General features: G+C 42.7%; 1 protein-coding gene across 7 annotated transcripts in view; it reads left to right on the top strand.

Annotated features, from left to right (window-relative positions):
* The first annotated feature begins 1,609 nt into the window (after positions 1 to 1,609).
* The window catches only part of slit2 (slit homolog 2 (Drosophila)), a 421,836-nt gene continuing 403,540 nt past the window's right edge, over positions 1,610 to 19,905 (top strand). For 6 of the 7 annotated variants that reach the window (XM_073064928.1, XM_073064925.1, XM_073064926.1 and 3 more), the window contains exons 1-3: positions 1,611 to 2,727; positions 4,739 to 4,810; positions 5,919 to 5,990. In XM_073064928.1, the coding sequence (XP_072921029.1) occupies positions 2,534 to 2,727; positions 4,739 to 4,810; positions 5,919 to 5,990 (338 nt within the window). In that variant the 5' untranslated portion in view covers positions 1,611 to 2,533. Of the gene's footprint in view, positions 2,728 to 4,738; positions 4,811 to 5,918; positions 5,991 to 19,905 lie in introns of all 7 variants that reach the window. The other variant, XM_073064927.1, reaches the window with a different exon arrangement.

The raw sequence follows: 19,905 nt of genomic DNA, 5'->3' as shown, positions 1-19,905 counted from the left end.
TTTCTTTAATCATATTTATACCCAAGTTAAACTCCCTTTCCTCTATTAGCTTCAATCGGATGTTGCATTTTATGGAAAGTTTTATAGAAATCCATCCACTTCATTTTACTCACTGAACCTCCTCATTATCAGGTTGAACTCATTGTGCGCTTCACTTAGTATACTGGTATAACAAAAAGCCATGGAGGTTAGAAGAACACAATTTTTCAGATGCTCCTGAGGATGTATTTGCATAGACAAATAAACGAATGTGACTGTTACTGTCTGAGAACAGTTATCCTGTGAGCCTCCAATGCATCTCCCATCCAAACTCTAGCAGCAAATTCCTACCATGACTCTTAGTTGTTGTTTTGATGAATTGGATTTTTACTCCAGTGCTCTGCAACCATGCAAAATTACTTCACGATTCAACCAGAGTTGGCACTGTTTCAACTTTACGTGTATCTCTTTTTTTGTGCCATTGAAAGTTTTTTATGTTTTTATCTGCATTGAAATAATTTTCAATAGTGAATTAGAATACACTTGCTATATTAGAGGTTACTCCACTTCTGAAGTCTGCTCCTGTATTTGGCACTCAAAGCAAATCTCTATCAGTTTATTATATAAATTACACAGGTTGTTGAGCAGAGCTCCTACAAGAAACAGAGGAAGGCAGTTTATTTTAATCAGCAATACTTTGGCAGATTATCTACAGTATATTAAGAAAATGAAAAGTCAGAGAACTTAAATTTTGAGTTCAACCTCTAACTAAATCTAATAGGTTCACGGAGTTTTCTAGTTCTCCCCGCAGTTCAGTTATTCTCTATATCTTCTATACATCTGTAAGTTTTGCGTTTTGTTCACGATCTTTTGTTCTGAATCTGCATGCCATATACAGCATTTAACAATAATGGACACAGAATTTTATTAAACCTACTTTTCTTTGCGAACAGATAGAGGTTAATTACATGACAAGACAACATTATGTTACTTATGCACAGCACCGCCCTTGGAAAAATGACGTAGGTTGTCCGTGACTGCTGTTTGCAAACAAAAGAATGGGGTTGTCACATTCATTCATTTATTTGGGGAAAACACATTCGAAAACTGAGAAAAAAAGAATTGAGCAGCGCCTTACCAAAGAATGAAGCTGAACCTAAAATAGGATTAAATTGTATTGGGCGGGGAACTATTAATAATAATCTCAACGAAACATGCTTCGGAAATATGACCAAGAGTGAACTGTCGCTCGTTCCAGGACTTCTTGTTAGCTCACCACATTTATTCTGAAGAGGTGTTTCGCATGTTTTAACAGTTATGGAACAGGGAAAGGCAGGGGTAAACACGACAGACAGCGGAAAAAAAACACCCAGTTGATTACTATTTGATTAATGAACGCTCCTTGTGCCAATCACGCATGGTCTCCATTCAGTAGCTGGGACTTCTCTCCATTCACTCCATTGTTGCCCGCATCGCGTCTCCGCCGTATGCAAATGAGCCGGCGTACGGGGTCCAATAGGATGGAAGGCGAGGAAGGGGGCGGGGCCGGCGGCCCGGGTACATTAGCGCGTGCCCGAGCCCGGCGAATGTTGCAACGTTGTGAGTGTGGTAGATGGGCGGCGGAGGCGAGGCTGCAGATCCAGCACCAGCACCAGCACCAGCACCAGCACCAGCTCACTCGCAGCATGTGACAGCACCCGGCTGCTCTGCTACTTCTAATCCTCGCTTTTAACACCCGGGGGGGTCAAAGCAACAAAACAAAACCCAAACCAACCATCGGTCGCGACTGATGCAACTAAAAATAGGTGCTGAGAGTGCAACAATGCAAACATTGGTTTCACTGCCCACCTACCTTCAGGTGTTTAGGGCACAGCGAAGAGATTTCTAGAGAAAGCCAAATTTTGGTTTCAATCAGCTTCTTGGAGAGGCAGAAAAAAAAAGAACTTCTTGTTTATTGTACTTGGGACCCGGACTTTAAAAGAAGAAAAAAAAAGAGCAGGTTATCAGGACTTTAAGCAATTCTAAACACGGTGATAGCCAAAAGCTGGTGTGCTTGAATAGGGCGAGAATGATCTTCCCCCAGCCAACCCTCAGTGATTCTCATGACTGTCAGTGACAGCTTGATGGATGCTTGAGAGGAAATCAATATCTGGCGTTGTATGCGGCGCCGTCTGTTGAATCATCCAGGCTGTTGTGGTCGAACGATCCGAAGCTATTCGGTGACAAGATAATTCATTTGGTTTGGCTGCATTCGTTCACAACCCGGAGCCTCCTATGGTGGTGATAGAAAAGGCGCTGTTGATACGTGTTATTGTCTGGGAACTGGCCTCGGTGAGTTTGCGGGGATTGTAGCAACCGCCGTTCTGCAAATCTCTGCACACACGACTACCCAGGCACTGGGACAGAAAGAGAAAAAAAGTTGGAGAGAAGGTCGGTGGCTCTCGGCAGGCGGATTTGAAACGAACCGTTCGTATTTCTCCACCTTCGGCTTTCGTTTGAAACGTTCCTTGTTCGTGTGTGCGTTTTGTTTAAAATCGAAGTTTATCTCTTCCCGATGGCAGCGATAAGTGGGTTTGGATTTAGGGGGATTTTCCTGTGGTTTCTCCTTGTGATCGGGACGAGTACTTGGGAAGAAGTTGCTGGCCAAGTTTGCCCGAATCGCTGTACCTGCGCTGGGACGGCTGTGGACTGCCACGGACTGGGGCTGCGCTCCGTTCCTAAAAGCATCCCCAGGAATACCGAGAGACTGTAAGTACAAACCCCCGGCAGCAACCCTTCCTAGCCTTTTTCTCTTCCAATGTCTTCATTGCGTTTATAACACTATATCCCTGCCACATGTAGCTTTCGTTTCTGAATTTCGCCATTATTGACATAGTCCACGGAGAGTGGCGTTTGGCCATTTTCCGTTCTGATTGACTGTGGTGCAGAGGGTAGGTGTGGAGATGCATGTCTGTCCCTTTGACCGTGTGAAACTGACTCGACTTACGTGTCACGTTTAATGCAGGAGACAATCGTACCCAGCAAGGGTCAATCGAGCCGGCATGTTCAAATATTTACGGGTGAATCTTGGTTTAAGCGCCTATTTTTGATTCGTGCGAGGGTATAAATATTGTCATTGCACGGTGTCAGATTTGCACACCGCCTGAAGCCGCTTCGAACCTGCCAGTCTGAGAGACACTGGGAGTTTGCAAAATCGGAGAGCAAGGGGGATCATGAATTGGTCTGTTTGATCCACAGTCAAACACCTGGAAGATGAATAGAATGAGAGCCAATTGCAATCCTGAAAGCACTTTGAAAATGGGTTTATTACTTGCTAACCGCCTCGTTTTGTAGAATAATTTGGCAGCCGGGAAAAAGGTTTTGATTAATCCCCGATTTCGCTTTATTACCCTACTGGCTGAAATAATCACCCGAAACTGTACAATTTCAATTGCTAACAGAACCTATTTCCATGATGCGGTTAAAAGAATTTCTTAGAGGCTGTGAAATTGTTTCGTGGACATCCGAACTTGCTCAGCATTTCATTTTGAATGGCAGATCGGGAAACATCTCAAGTCTGTTCCAAAAATAAAATATCTTGCAGCAGATTACAGAAGGGAAGAGTGCGGCCCGGGTACAACTCCTGTAGTTGCGGCTCCATGCCGCCCATTCCCCGCTCCCCGCCCCCCAGTTACTGCCGATGGGATTTCACTTTGATTGTTCAGCGGTGTGTCCTGTGCAAGTCTACGCGTCCTGTTCCAGTCTCTGAGTAGGTTTGAAAGAACTGTACACTTATTGAGCTTAGTTAGCGAGTGTGTAAGTGGTCTCAGATGCTTGATGGGATTAAATTTCAAGGGCTTGCTGTGCTGTCAGAGTCTACATTTGCGCGCAGCAGAAAGCCACACACACTTTTCCATGAATACTGATTTTTTTTTTGTTTGAAATCCTCTATGACAGTCAGGGTTTCTGCATTTCCTGTTTCCCAAATTCCGCGTACATTTAATAAAAATGCAAGCGACCATCTCCCTATAAAGTTTCTCTTATAAATTAATTATAATTCTATATAAGTACGGAATGCAGCAAATGGTAATTCCCTTTAATGGGAGATGGACACTGCTAATAGTTTAGTCTTTTCCTTTCACTTATTAAGCTTCAGGCAGGTTTATCCCAGTGCTTGTCAGTTGATGATGATTCAGATTAATATGCATCTCCAGCCATGTTGTTCCCACATTCTGAAACGCGCCAACCCATTCCTCTTGCACCTTTGCTCACCTCAGTTTCCCCACAAAACGTGAAAAGGCTCTTCTGAACCGCTGCTCTTGTCTCTTGCTCAGTCAGACAAGTGATGTCTCCAAAGTGACACCGATAGTGAAGCCCGTTATAATCGCCGGGTCTTTTGATGGAAATTTCACTATTTCAGAGTTTCTTCCACTGTGCTAAATGTTCTGCCGTCGCTACATATAGCCTCTTTTATTTTGTGTGCGCAGGAAATGCCCTGCTGGGCAAATATTTTCAACTCGTTTTTGTCCCCTTTCTGGTGTGCGCGTGTTTTTTTTTCCTTGGGGAAGGGGCGTGTGGGGGACCAGACACGGCCTGGTCTCCTCACTGTTCCAGACAAACCTAAAAATGGCTCAAGTGTCACCGAGTGAAGTATCAATAACTGGGCCCAGATTTGGCCTCTGCTTTTCACACTTGGTTACGCTTCAGCACATGATAATGAGCCTGTCGTGTTGTCTTCCCTTGCTTCATTGTCAGCCACTTTGACATTGTTTCTTTTCAGGGATTTGAACGGGAACAACATCACAAGGATCACCAAATCAGCTTTTTCTGGATTAAGACATATGCGAGTTCTGTAAGTCCAGATCTTTCTGTTGCGCAGTCTCTGATTACATTTCTGCTACTTTTTACTCCAGCTGTTCCATTTCTACCATCAGTGTTTCATTTTTTATAAACTACAGCTTGACGTTTAATGCAACTTTTAATAATCCCTTGTGAATGAAGTGCAAGAGCAAGTCGTTGTATGAATTAGCACACAGTTGAGACTACAATGGCTATATCCCAAAGCTCTGGACCCCAACATTTTTAACCCTGCTGAGTTATATGGATTATGATGGGGACTTGCATCATGCAAAAAAAACCCTACTTCGAGAAAACACGATTCAGCTGCTTGCTATTTTGATGATTTAATATTAAGCGTGACAGCACACTTGGCAAGCTCAAGTGGCCCACACTAAGCCTATATTTTACATTTTTTGTTGCAGTGGTTAGTGTAATGAATAATAGAATACCCCAGTTTTAGAGAAGTAGGACAAAATTCCACTCAGCAAATAGCTTCAGTATTGTACTTTCAGTGCAGTCTCAAAGATCTGAACAATATTCTTGCTTAAATCACAAATATTAATGTAGCTAGTCTCAGTCATATACTTGAACATAAACATATGGGTGAAACAAAAACTTTCTAAGTTGCCTATTATCCAGGTGAAAATCCTTAGAAACATCATAGTAGAAACTGCATGCAGTTTCTATTAATCTAAGTTTCGGTGAGCTGGTCATTCTAGAACACAATCGACATAAAAGCTCCTGATGTAGCCTGTCCCTGTTTTCCAGACACTGTAACTAAATAGTTTAGTTTCACTCTTTTTTACTTCTTGGCTTTGTCCAAAGCATGTTACCAGGAATGTTTGAAAACCTATTTTACTGGTGATAGGACGTTTCCCTTCCCCCACTCCATACTATCAGTTCTGTACACATAATTGGACGGGTTTCATGTGTCAGTATAGCAGGCAGAGCAAATTGGATGTGAAATCTCAAACTTGGGCAGATACACTGTGAAAAAAGACAAGCTGGCCTATAGTCTGCTGCTAATGTTTGAAATGCAGTTATTCGAGGTGTTAATGGCTGTCTGCTTATTTATTACATTAAGATGTCATGGCTTCAATTTTCTGTCATCTGCACCACAGACAGCTCATGGAAAACCAAATAACTACTATTGAGAGGGGAGCTTTCCAGGATCTAAAGGAGCTGGAGAGACTGTAAGTATTACCAGCACATAGACTTTACATCAACTAAGAACTCAGATGTATGCATTTTGTATGACCATGTCAGGAAGAGAAAGCAACCTCTTGCTATCACCTTTGTGAAATTTCCTTGTCATCTTGATTTCTACTGGATTCTCCCTATGTCAATGATGTTACAGTGATTGAGGAGATGCTCTTATAAGGAGTAGATCAAATGTGAAATATTCTGTTTTAACTTAAAACGCATGCCTTTTCTTTATAAACTATTGAAAGAGAATTTTGTAAACTTTCTGTTTGGCCTTTGCTTCAGTAATTTCTCTCAAAATCTTTCGTTTCCTCTTCTATTTAATGTATTTTAATCACCTGTCCTATTGTCCCTAGCTCTATATTTTTCTTCAGCTCATAGGCCACCTCACATGAGCTTTAAGATGTTTTGTACTGTTGTAATTGCTATACAAGTACAAGTTCTTGGTAACAGTGTTCAACCCTGTACCATGGTCATTCTCTGCATTTTCGGGGATTAAATTTTAAGGCTAATATTTGATATAACATAATTTATATACAGAATTGTTCTCTGAAGATACACAGGCTTTATAATACATTGTTCTTTAAATCTACAACACTGTACAAAAGTCTGAGTCACATACGGTATATATAATTAGGGTGCCTAAGACTTACATAATACTGTATTTGTCAATGTGGAGCAGAGAGCAAGTTTATCAATCTGGCGGGAGGAAGAGATGTTGGGAATGGCGAGGGTGGAGTGCCTTGGGAGGAGTGTGGGCTAGGTGGCACAGAAAGAGTGCCAGTGCAGGTGGTGACATGGGAGCAGACACCCAGCCCTGAGACAGCAGACAAGGTAATTTGATTCCAAACAATTGGTTTATTGATCATTACAGAATGTCTTTCTAGTGTTTCCTGCTTCCTCCCTCTCCCTTCCTGTTTTCCCAACTATAATTCCCCTCTCCCTGCCCCCTTCCCACTCTCAGTCCACAATAGAGACCCGTATCAGAATCAGGTTTATCATTACTCACATCTACCACGAAATTTGCTTATTTTTTTGCTGCTACAGCAGCAATACAATGCAATACGTAAGATTACTACAGTACTGTGCAAAAGTCTTAGGCATCCTAGTTATATATAGAAAGATAGAAAACCTACAGCACAATACAGGCCCTTCGGCCCACAAAGCTGTGCCAAACTTGTCCTGATCTGAGACATTACCTAGGGTTACCCATAGCCCTCTATTTTTCTAAGCACCGTGTACCTATCCAGGAGTCTCTTAAAAGACCCTATCGTATCCACCTCCACCACCATCGTCGGCAGCCCATTCCATGCACTCACCACTCTCTGCATAAAATAAAAAACTTTGCCCTGACATCTCCTCTGTACCTACTTCCAAGCACTTTAAAACTGCCCTCTCGTGCTAGCCACTTCAGCCCTGGGAAAAAGCCTCTCATCATCTTGTACGCCTTTATCAGGTCACCACTCATCCTCCGTCGCTCCAAGGAGAAAAGGCTGAGTTCACTCAACCTGTTCTCACAAGGCATGCTCTCCAATCCAGGCAACATCCTTGTAATTCTCCTCTGCACCCTTTCTATAGTTTCCATATCCTTCCTGTGGTGATGTGACCAGAACTGAGCACAGTCCTCCAAGTGGGGTCTGACCAGGATCCTGTATAGCTGCAGCATTACCTCTCGGCTCTCAAACTCAATCCCAGGATTGATGAAGGCCAATGCACCATACACCTTCTTAACCACAGAGTCAACCTGCGCAGCAGCTTTGAGTGTCCTGTGGACTTGGACCCTAAGATCCCTCTGATCCTCCACACTGCCAAGAGTCTTACCATTAATGCTATATTCTGCCATGATATTTGACCTACCAAAATGAACCACCTCACACTTATCTGGGTTGAACTCTGGCACTTCTCAGCCTAATTTTGCATCCTATCAATGTCCCGCTGTAACCTCTAACAGCCCTCCACATTGTCCACAACAGCCCCAACCTTTGTGTCATCAGCAGATGTACTAGCCCATCCCGCCACTTCCTCATCCAGGTCATTTATAAGAATCACGAAGAGTAATGGTCCCAGAACAGATCCCTGAGGGACACCACAGGTCACCGACCTCCCTGCAGAATATGACCCATCTACAACCACACTTTGCCTTCTGTGGGCAAGCCAGTTCTGGATCCACAAAGCAATGTCCCTTTGGATCACATTCCTCCTTACTTTCTCAATAAACCTTGCATGGAGTACCTTATCAAATGCCTTGCTGAAATCCATATACACTACATCTACTGCTCTACCTTCATCAATGTGTTCAGTCACGTTCTCAAAAAATTCAATCCGGCTCGTAAGGCACGACCTGCCTTTGACAAAACCATGCTGACTATTCCTAATCATATTATGCCTCTCCAAATGTTCATAAATCCTGCCTCTCAGGATCGTCTCCATCAATTTACCAACCTCTGAAGTAAGACTCACTAATCTATAATTTACTGGGCTATCTCTACTCTCTTTCTTGAATAAGGGAACAACATCTGCAACCCTCCAATCCTCCGGAACCTCTCTCGTCCCCATTGATGATGCAAAGATCATTGCAAGAGGCTCAGCAATCTCCTCCCTCACCTCCCGCCGTAGCCTGGGGTACATCTCGTCTGGTCCCGGTGACTTAACCAACTTGATGCTTTCCAAAACCTCCAGCACATCCCCTTCCTTAATATTTACATGCTCAAGCTTTTCAGTCTGCTGTAAGTCATCCCTACAATCGCCAAGATCCTTTTCCGTAGTGAATACCGAAGCAAAGTATTCATTAAGTACCTCTGCTGTCTCCTCCAGTTCCATACACACTTTTCCTCTATCACACTTGATTGGTCCTATTCTCTTAAGTCTTATCCTCTTACGTCTTATCCTCTTACTCTTCACATACTTATAGAATGCCTTGGGGTTTTCCTTAATCCTGTCCACCCAGGCCTTCTCATGGCCCCTTCTGGCTCTCCTAATTTCATTTTTCAGCTCCATCCTGCTAGCCTTATCATCTTCCAGATCTCTAACATTACCTAGTTTTTTGAACCTTTCGTAAGCTTTTCTTCTTGACTGGATTTACAACAGCCTTTGTTCACCATGTTTCCTGCACCCTAGCATCCTTTCCCTGTCTCATTGGAACGTACCTATGCAGAACACTACGCAAATATCCCCTTAACATTTGTCACATTTCTTCCATATGTTTCCCTGAGAACATCTGTTTCCAATTTATGTTTCCAGGTTCCTGCCTGATAGCCTCATATTTCCCCTTACTCCAATTAAACACTTTCCTAATTTGTCTGTTCCTATCCCTCTCCAATGCTATGGTAAAGGAGATAGAATTATGATCACTATCTCCAAAATGCTCTCCCACTGAGAGATCTGACACCTGACCAGGTTCATTTCCCAATACCAGATCAAGTACAGCCTCTCCTCTTGTAGGCTTATCTACATATTGTGTCAAGAATGCTTCCTGAACACACCTAACTAACTCCACCCCATCTGAACCCCTCGCTCTAGGGAGATGTCAATCAATATTTGGGAAATTAAAATCTCCCACCACAACAACCCTATTATTACACCTTTCCAGAATCTGTCTCCCTATCTGCTTCTCGATGTCCCTGTTACTACTGGGTGGTCTATAAAAAACACCTGATAGAGTTACTGACCCCTTCATGTTCCTAACTTCCACCACAGAGACTCCGTAGACAATTCTTCCACATCTTCCTCCTTTTCTGCAGCCGTGACACTATCTCTGATCAGCAGTGTCACACCCCCACCTCTTTTGCCTCCCCCACTGTCCCTTCTGAAACATCTAACGCCTGGCAGTCAAAGTAACCATTCCTGCCCCTGAGCCATCCAAGTCTCTGTAATGGCTCCAAGTACTGATCCACACTCTAAGCTCATCCGCTTTATTTATAATACTCCTTGCATTAAAACAGTCACACCTCAAACCACTGGTCTCTATCACCTGCCTATCCTCTCTCTCGCACTGTCTCCAAAGCTTTTTCTATTTGTGAGCCAACCACCTCTTGCTCCGTCTCTTCATTTCAGTTCCCACCCCCCTAGCAATTCTAGTTTAAACTCTCTGCAATAGCCATTGCAAACCTCCCCCCCCCCCCCCCCCCCCGCCCAAGGATATTGGAGCCCTGGGATTCAAGTGCAACCCGTCCTTTTTGTACAGGTCACGCCTGTCCTAAAAGAGGTCCCAATGATCCAGAAATCTGAATCCCTGCCCTCTGCGCCAATCTCTCAGCCACACATTTATCCTGCACCTCATTCTATTCCTATACTCACTGTCGCGTGGCACAGGCAATAATCCCGAGATTACTACCTTTGAAGTCCTGTTTCTCAACTTCCTTCCTAACTCCCTGTAGTCTGTTTTCAGGACCTCCTCTCTTTTCCTACCTAGGTCCTATATATACATATATCTATGCCTTAGACCTTTGCACACTACTGTATGTATCAAAAATGCTACAGTAGATATGACATTTGCAGTCACAGCCATGGATCATTATAGTGTTGTTACTGATGTCATTATTCACTTTCATTTTGGGGCTTTTGAACACATTCTTTGCCAATGCATTGGACAGGGAACCAAAAGTGTTTTGAAGGAAGAGAGCAATGAAGAGGTTCATGGAGTAAATGCCAATATCTGAGGCCTAGACATCTTGGATAAGGACACCAAGCTAACCACTAACAACAAATGAGAGCTGATAATCTGGAACCATTCAGGGCAGGTTTTGAGACAGAGAGGTGAAAGGCTGATTGTTGGTATTTCTTACACTTATTTATCGTTGTGATCAATGAAAGCATGTGAATCGCAGTGAATCTAGTTTACATTGTTGATTTCCAAATTTTGCATCTGTTCTTAATGTTGGATTAACTTGTTTTCACCAAGTTTATCCCAAGTTTGGGTGATATACCTGGCTTATCTTCAATCTGGGTTTTTCATATTCAAAACGCAGTTTGTGTATTTATCCCACCTAACTTCTGTCTCAGTGTATTTAGCCTGGCCAGACTAGATTGGTTACTGGGTCTAAAATATATTTTGGCTTTATCAACTCAGTTTTATTCGCCTCAGTACAGGAAGGATGTGGAAACCATAGAAAAGGTGCAGAGGGTGAGTGTGTGGAATGGGCTGTCGGCGACGGTGGTGGAGGTGGATACAATAGGGTCTTTTAAGAGACTCCTGGACAGGTACATGGAGCTCAGAAAACTAGAGGGCTATGGGTAACCCTAGGTAATTTCTAAGGTAAGGACATGTTTAGCACAGCTTTGTGGGCTGAAGGGCCTGTATTGTAGGTTTTCTGTGTTTCTAACACAAGTCAAGGGGCATTTACTCACTTTTTGTGATGCATTTCCCTAATTTAGGCCTAATCCTGGTTATGTGCTCAGGTTGTTGTCAGTTCATGTGTAGTTACAAAGTCATGCAGCCTGGAAACAGAACCTTCTGTCCAACTCATCCATGCCAGCCGTTGCACAGTGAGTTAGTCCCATCTAGCTACGTTTGGCACACAGCCCTCTAAACCTCTCCTATCTATGTACATACCTAAATGGCTTTTAAACGCTGCTTATGTGCCTGCCTCAACTGCTGTTTCTGGCAGCTCATTCCAAAGGTACACTACCCTTTGCAGGAAGAAGTTGCCTCTGATGTCCCTTTTAAATCTCTTACCCCTATTCCCTCTAGGCTTTAGCAACCTTCCTTAGAAAAATGACTTTTTATCCTGTCTATGACTCTCAATATCTTGTATGCCTCTATTGGGTCACCTGTCAATTGCCCATGTTCCAGGAAATAAAGTCCCAATCTATGTAAGCTGTCCTTGTAACTCAGGCCCCCAAGTCTGGACAACATTGTGGTGACATAGTAATTCTTCACCAATGTCTTGTATATCTGCAGCCTAACCTCCAAACTCCAATGTTCAGTGCCTGACTCTGATGAAGGACCATGCTCCAAGTGGCTTCTTCACCACCTTCTCTTACTGTGATGTTGCTCTCAGTGAGCTACTACTTGCACTTGTGGGTGTGTCTGTTCCATTATACTTCCCAAGGCCCTACCATTTATTGTTAGAACTCCATCGTTTGATCTTCCAGAGTGCAATGCCTCACCTTTATCTGAATTGAAAGCATTTGGCAATCCTCAGTCTACACACCTAGTTGGGCATAACCTATTATTTTCCATGGTCTTCTATACAACACCACCTATTTTAATATAATCTGCAAAGGAGGTTCACTCCAGACCAAGTGTAGTTACAATCTCTAAATTAGATAAATAGGTGTAAATTCAGGCCAAGCAAATCAAAGCTATTGGTTTGTGTTTTGGCCTGTTTACTCAATTTAGCTCCAGACTGGTTGTGATTACCTACTTTACCTTGGATTGGGAGTACTTACCCAGTGTTGCCTTGCACAGGGGTGTTTATATTGGGGTAAAGATATAATGTGATGGAGTATGAGAAAATAAGTGGAGGTGATAATGTCTATAAAGAGGGGTGTCAGCACGACCAAGCCTGTAGGTTTTCCAGAGGATTGGTAGAAAGGTACAGTAAGAAGAAAACTATTTTTATGTTTGTGACATCAAATATTTTATATGTAAATTATGAAATAACTTCACTTTAAGTGGAAAGAAGAATAAACTGTTCTGGCAACTGCAAATGGGCTTAAAATTTTTCTCAGCTGTGCAATTGTATTGGGATGATGAGCACTCAGCTCTGAAGAAAAATGTACGTCTCTGTAGCATTTTTCACCAATGCAAGGTCACAGCATGCTACTCAGTCAATGAAGTGTGTCAATAGTGTAACCACTGATGTGAGGCAGCAGGCAATTTGCACACAGCAATCAGAATCTGGGTTAATATCACGGGCATGTATCGTGAAATTTGTTGTTTCTCGGCAGCATTACATTTCAATAAATAAGCATAAAAAGGTATCTATTACAAAAATATAAACATTAAATTAAATTAGTGCAAGAAGAGAGCAAAAAAGAAAAAAATAAATATTGAGGGAGTGTAGATGGGTTTATTGTCCATTCAGAAACCTCATGGCAAAGGGGAAGAAGCTGTTAGTAAAACATTGAGTGTCTTCAGGCTTCTGTACCTCCTCCTTGATGGTAGCAATGAGAAGATATCTCCTGGGTAGTAGGGGTCCTTAATGATGAATGCTGCCTTTTCGAGGCATTGCCTTTTGAGGACGTCCATGATGGTGAGGAGGTTAGTGCCCACGATGGAGATGGCAGAGTTTACAACTTTCTTCAGCTTTTTCTGATCCTGTGCAGTGGCCCCTCCGTACTGGACGGTGATGCAACCAGTTAGAATGCTCTCCATGGTACATCTGTAGAAATCTGCGAGAGTCTTTGGTGTCATACCAAGTTTCTTCAAACTCCTGAAGAAATTTAGTCACTGTAGAGCCTTCTTTATAAGTGTAACATCATGTTAGACCCAGGTAGATCTTCAGAGATATTGACAACCAGGAAGTTGAAAATAACTCGCCCTTTCGCATGCTGATGCGTCAATGAGGACTGGTGTGTGTTCTTTCGACTTTCACTTCCTGAAGTCCACAATCAATTCCTTGGTCTTACTGGTATTGTGTGCAAGGCTGTTGCTGTGACACCACTCAACCAGCTGATTTATCTCCTGTTCACTCCTTGTTGCTATCTGAAATTCTGCCAGCATTAGTTGTGTCGCCGTCAAATTTAGAGATGGTGTTTGAATTCTACTTAGCCACCCAGTCATGGGTGTGGAGAGAATTGGGCAATGGACTAAACATGAATCCTTGAGGTGCACCAGTGTAACTGTCAGTGAGGAGGAAGTCAAGGATCCAGATGCAGAAAGAGGGACAGTGGCCCAGGTTTTCGAGCTTGTTGATTAGTACTGAGGGACTGATGGTTTGAATGCTGAGCTGTAATCAACAAATAGCAGCCTGATGTTGCTCAGGTGATCCAAGGCCAAGTGGAGAGCCAATGAGATTGCATCCACAATAGATAGACCTACACAGGTCTTGATGGTGCTGTTGACAACTGTGGCATATTCAACCAGATTCGAAGATAAATCCCTGAATATAAATCCCCGAAGATAAATCCCTGAATATCCCTGAGTGGGTGACTAGTCCACCCACTCAAAGCAATCCTGTAAGTGCTCCTCCCCCTCCCTTGACCATACCTTCTTGGTTCACACCAATGGTTCTGTGGTCTTCAGTCTCTGTCTGTATGCCAGGAGTAGAAGTACAGGCAGATGATCGGACTTTCCAAAGTGTGGGCATGGGTTGGCATGGTAAGCATATTCTTGATGGTGGTATAACAGTGGTCAAGTATGTTGGCTCTTCTGGCTCCACACGTGTTATGTTGGTGCCATCTTACATACAGCAAGGTCCCAAAGCAGCATTTATATCGCTATCAGACATTATTTTGTTTTGATGTGGATTAAGGGATCAGTCTTAACCAGAGCATGGTTTAATGTATAAATTCACGAAAACTCGAAGAGAAGTACTTCTGTTGGGTTTATGCTTCATAAAAATCCTAAGGAATGATGTCAATAATGCTGGCTGTGCTTCTTCTGATCTTCCTCTGAAAACAGCTGACTTGATGGAAGCATTGTAGTAGTTCCAAATAATTATGTGTAACCCAAAAAGTACTTGTAGCAAGTGAGTCACATAGAATCCAATTTACATCATCAATTTCCAATTCTTTGCACCTGTTCAAAGTTTATTATCACATTTATTATCAAAGTATGCAACTTTGAGTTTTGTCTCCTTACAGGCAGCCACAAAACAAAGAAACCTGAAATAACCCATTAAAAAAAGACTGTCAAACACACAATGTGCAGAGCATTTGTGATTTGTAGGCATTAACCTTGTTTAGGGATGGTATTTTTTATTCTTATGTAGAAGTATTGCTGCACCTGTGCAATATAGCATAATTTATCTAGGTGAGAGCTTTTGGCAGACTAACGATGAAACAAGATCGAACCAAATGGATCTTTATTCTGTAAGAACATTGCTGCCTAGGTGATATCCTAGTTACTCCCAATATTCCTAGTTACAAATGAATGTTAAATCAGCATAAAATTATCAGAACCATCAAATAGATATATTAGATTTTAAAAGCAAAGGTCTTGGTTATTCCGCTGATTTGTCTGCCTTGCTGATGACCCACCAGTTGCAGTAGTTATAGTTCATCTTAGAACACATAGCTTTGCTTATCCGTTTTGTAAGACTGCACGGACTGAAAACTCAAATGCTGCTTGCTGTTCTAAACTTCAGCTGAAGCTTGATCCAACAAATGTAGTACAGGTGAGGTTTGACATACAGTATGCATGTTCCTGTCAGAAATTGATGGGTTTTCGTTCTTACCATCTCAAGGAACTCTAGCATTCTAATCATCTCTCCTGAATCACAACTCACCATCCCACACAAATGCACCGAATGTTGGCTTAGAATGCAATTACATCTGTTGGAATTTTGTTTTCTATTGGCGTTCAGTGCTGTCGTCTAGCTTGCTTCACATTTGCTGCCTCAATTGTTGACAGTGATCCATAGCTGGCAGGGCCTGACGGTAATGTGGGAGATCAGGCTGAATTTCAGCCGTGGAACGTGATTTAGTACAGAGCCCCCTCTAGGCAGTCACAGCTGTCAGCCCCAAAGCAAATATTTCATATTTGTTAGGAATAAGCTGCGGAAATTCCCATTGTTAGTGGCTGTCAAGTCAACCTGACGTGAAGACTTTGTTATCTGACAAGCAATTTATCTTTAAATGCCTGTGGAATCTGCAAGAATGTTCACTTGAAGTTTGTATTAACCTGTAAATGAATTTCCATCAGATTCCTTTCCCTTCACCAGGAAGAAAACAAATTGAATTTTGATTTTCAGGAGATGACTGGGGAAACTGAAAGCACCTGGAGTTTGCTTTCAATTCTAACAACTTCTTTTCAATGATGCAGCTGTTTGCTTACCTGCGAAGCCTGCAGGGAGTGTAGAAGTGATGTTCCCACGATTTCTTTGCACAGCAAGTTCTCTGACCTTGACTGCGACATCAAGGGGAGGCACAGTGTGTAGGGCTAGACAGTTCGCCACAGGAGGGAGGGAACTTCTGCGGGCAAGTCAAGTCTTATTAGCAGCCACTTCAAAGTGGATGCGGACAATTAGTGTTTATTTCAGAAATGAAGACCAGTCTCCCTGCTATCTGTGTTAAGGAGGGTGGCATAATTACTTCTATATTGGTGAGGCAGAGAGAGGGAGAAAATGACATCTTCGCAGTTCATCTATCTCGCTTCTACATGTTTGCTGTGTTAAGGAACTAGACTTGGTTTATTCTAGGAAAATGTGGCAGTGGGCTGCGGTTCTGTTCTTTCAACCATCTTGGAATGAAAACAACTGTGATGTCATGTCGCTGCTTAGCTAGTGAAACTAAGTAGAGCTTTGGCTTCCACTGGTCAATAGTTATTCTGGCCTGGAATAACGTAGTTCAAGACTTTGTCTGTTTCTCACTCAAGGGACCGATACTATAGTTTAATAATTTGGTGCAATAGCTTAGGTGCTACACAAGGAGGGAAGGAACCCTGATGCCCCTATTGCACTTTCTTGCTTTTGTTTTATTATATTACAACCACTTGCCACCCCCTCCCCCCTCCGCTCACACTGCCAGCTTCCTGTTTCTCTCAGGCTTGATTGCACCTAAATTTATTGAGAGAACACTACTGCATTTTCCCAGAATACACTAAGCTATCAAACCAAAAATATGGCGGACGAAGGAAGCAAGAAAGATGAACGACTAAGATGCCACTTTCTCCCTCTCTCTTCCTCCCCAAAATAGAAGTAGCATATGCCGCCCTCCTTAAAGCAACTTCAGTAATGTATAGCAACGTGTTTTTTTAATGTAAGCTAGTATGGCCTTGGTCTTTTTCACATCAACAGTGTTGGCTGTGACTTTATTTTTCAAAGAAGCTTTTATTTTTCTTCATCCACTTCATCTCCCCGCTCTTCATCTCTCTCAATCCAAGGGATAGATCCTTTGAGTGCATTTCATCAAGTCGTACAGCACAGAAAACAGGCCCTTCGGACCACCGTTGTCCCACTGACCATCAATTGCCAATCAACACTAAACCCATTTATCATGACTTGTTCCATAACCTTACAGAACTCAGCAATTGAAGTTCTTGTCTCAGTTGTGAGAGGCTGTGTCTCCATGATCTTTCTCGGTAGTGTGTCCTCAGATCCCCTCTAATCTGCATTCATCTTACCCTAAGCCTTTGCCCTTCTGGTAGCATACACCCATGTTACGGGAAGCAGGTTTCTGCTATCTATGTTGTGTATGCCCTTGTAGATTTGTTTATCTCAATCAGGTCACCTCTCACTCTCTTCTACTCCAAAGAAAACAACTGTAACCTATCCAGACTTCCCATTAGCAACCGTAAAACTGCAGATGCTGGAAATCCAAGCAACGCACACAAAATGTAGGAGGAACTCAGCAGGCCAGGCAACAGCTGTGAAGAAGAGTAAACAGTCAACGTTTCAGGCTGAGACCAGGTCCTGATGAAGGGTCTTGGCTCGAAACATCGACTGTTTACTCTTTTCCATAGGTCCCGTCCAGCTTGCTGAGTTCCTCCAGCATTTTGTGTGTGTTGCTTTGGATTTCCAACATCTGCAGGTTTTCTTGTGTTTGAGACAATAATCAATGTGCAAAAGACAAACTGTGCAAACACGAAAAAAAGCAAATAAAATGATAATAATTTAAATAATTGAACATGAGATGAAGAGTCCTTGAAAGTGAGTGCATAGGTTGTGGCAACAATTCCATATTGGGTTGAGTGAAGCTATCTCCTCTGATTCAAGCCCCTAATGATTGAAGGTGCTAAGTGTTTCTGAATCTGGTGGTGTGGGTCTTGAGGCTCCTGTACCTTCTTGCTGATGACAGCAGTGAGAAGAGAGCGTGGTCTGGCTGGTGGGAGTTCTTGATGATGGGTGCTACCTCCCTGCGACAGTGCTCCGTGTCGATATGCTCAGTGGTGAGGAGGGCTTTGCCCGTGATGGATTGGGCCATGTGCATTATTTTTTGTAAGCTTTTCCATTCAAAGGCATTATGTTTCCATACCAGGCTGTGATGCAACAAGTCAAAATACTCTCCAACCTCATATTTATAGAAGTTTGTCAAAGTTTTAGATGTCATGCCGAATCTTCAGAAATTTCTAAGAAAGTAGACGCACTGCCATGCTTTCTTCATAATTGCACTCACAGGCTGGACCCAAGACAGGTTCTCTAAAATGATAAAACTGAAGAATTCTAAAGTTACCTACCCTCTCCACTTCTGATGTTCTGATGAAGACTGACTCACAGACCTCCAGTTTCCTCTGCCTGAACTCAATAATCGGCTCTTTGGTGTTGCTGACAATGAGTGGGGGGTTGTTGTTTTGGCACTGCCAAGCCAGATTCTCAATCTCTTTCCTGCAGTATATGCTGATTCACCACTGCCTTTCATTTGGCTGCTGATGATGGTGTTGCCAACAATATGGCACTGGAGCTGTGCTCATCCTCACAGTCATAAGTATACAGTGAGTAGAGCAGAGGGCTGAGCACACAGCCTTGTGGTGCACCTGTGCTGATGGAGATTGTGGAGGAGATGTTGATGCTGAAAGGACTGGGGTCTGCAAATGAGGAAATCGAGGATCCAGTTGTACAAGGAGGTATTGAGGTCAAGGTATTGAAGCTTATTGATTAGCTTTGAGGGGATGATAGTATTGAATGCTGAGCTGTAGTCAATGAAGAGATCCTGATGTAAAATACTCTGTTCCAGTGAATCTCATTTACACTATCTATAGTACATCATATCTTTCCTATAGCTCATTGACCAAAACTGCATTCAGCACTCCAGCTGTAGCCTGATCAATATTTGATAAAGCTGCAACATAACCTCTCTGCTCTTGTAATCCCTGTACATGCAAATGAAGGCTACTACCTCATGCTCCTTCTCCACCATATTATCTACCTGTTGTGCCATCACGCTTCCTAGCACACTGCCACTCATTGTGCATGTCCTATCTTTATCGGTCCTCCCAAAATATATCACTTCACACTTAACTGGGTTGTTGTTGTTTCTCTCCGCGCCTCATGGGGCAACGGCGGCAACCTTTGCCGTTTCCTTAGCATTCGTCAGTTTTTTATGTGAGGCCAAGTTGCTAGCTCAACGCTCAACCCAGCATGGATGGGTGAGTAAGCCCTTCAGTTATTGCAGTAGTGTGTCACCCCAGGGGCCTCATGATTGGCAACAGTCCTATTGGTTTTAACGAATACATTAGAACTTCCTTGAAAGCTTTGACTATGAATGTAAGAGTAAAAGAGATTGCACGGTTTATTCTTGTAAATTTTTTTTTATGAATAAATATTTTGATGTATTAAAAAAAATCTTTACTTGAAGGGTTAGGATCTTCAAACCTGACTTTTCATACTCCAATTTATAAGCAGAAGATTTTGAAGAAAATGCGGAACTAAAGCACACATTTACTTCAGACTCCCCTGTGAGTTTTCATCTGGGTACGGGGCAGCGGTGTCTGGAAGAGTAATGTCTAATTCTGGGAGATTCGCCGAATTCTTGACAGCCCACAAGGCCTTTCTTGGCTAAAAGATGAAGCTTGGTAATGGCAAGCTTCGGGGAAGAGTGATGGGGGGTAAAAAGTGGATGGGGACCACAAATAAATAAACCAGTGCATGCCTTGAGAAGCTGGAAATTAATTTGATCTGACATCAATTTAAAAAGCACTCAGTAGTGTCTGCCTGCTAATCTGCTGCATGTCTGCTTGTTTCTGGTTGTAATAGACCTTGAATTATTTTGTTCGGAGCTTTAATGACTTTCTTTTATGTAGTTTAGAAGTGTCAGACAGTCGATAGTGGCGAAATAATCCAATTTTTTTAAAAGCAGGAGTTT

This window comes from Hemitrygon akajei, chromosome 13 (assembly GCF_048418815.1).
Source record: "Hemitrygon akajei chromosome 13, sHemAka1.3, whole genome shotgun sequence".
NCBI lineage: Eukaryota > Metazoa > Chordata > Chondrichthyes > Myliobatiformes > Dasyatidae > Hemitrygon > Hemitrygon akajei.
The sequence above is the reverse complement of the archived record's forward strand: the minus strand, read 5'-3'. Positions and strand labels throughout refer to the sequence as shown.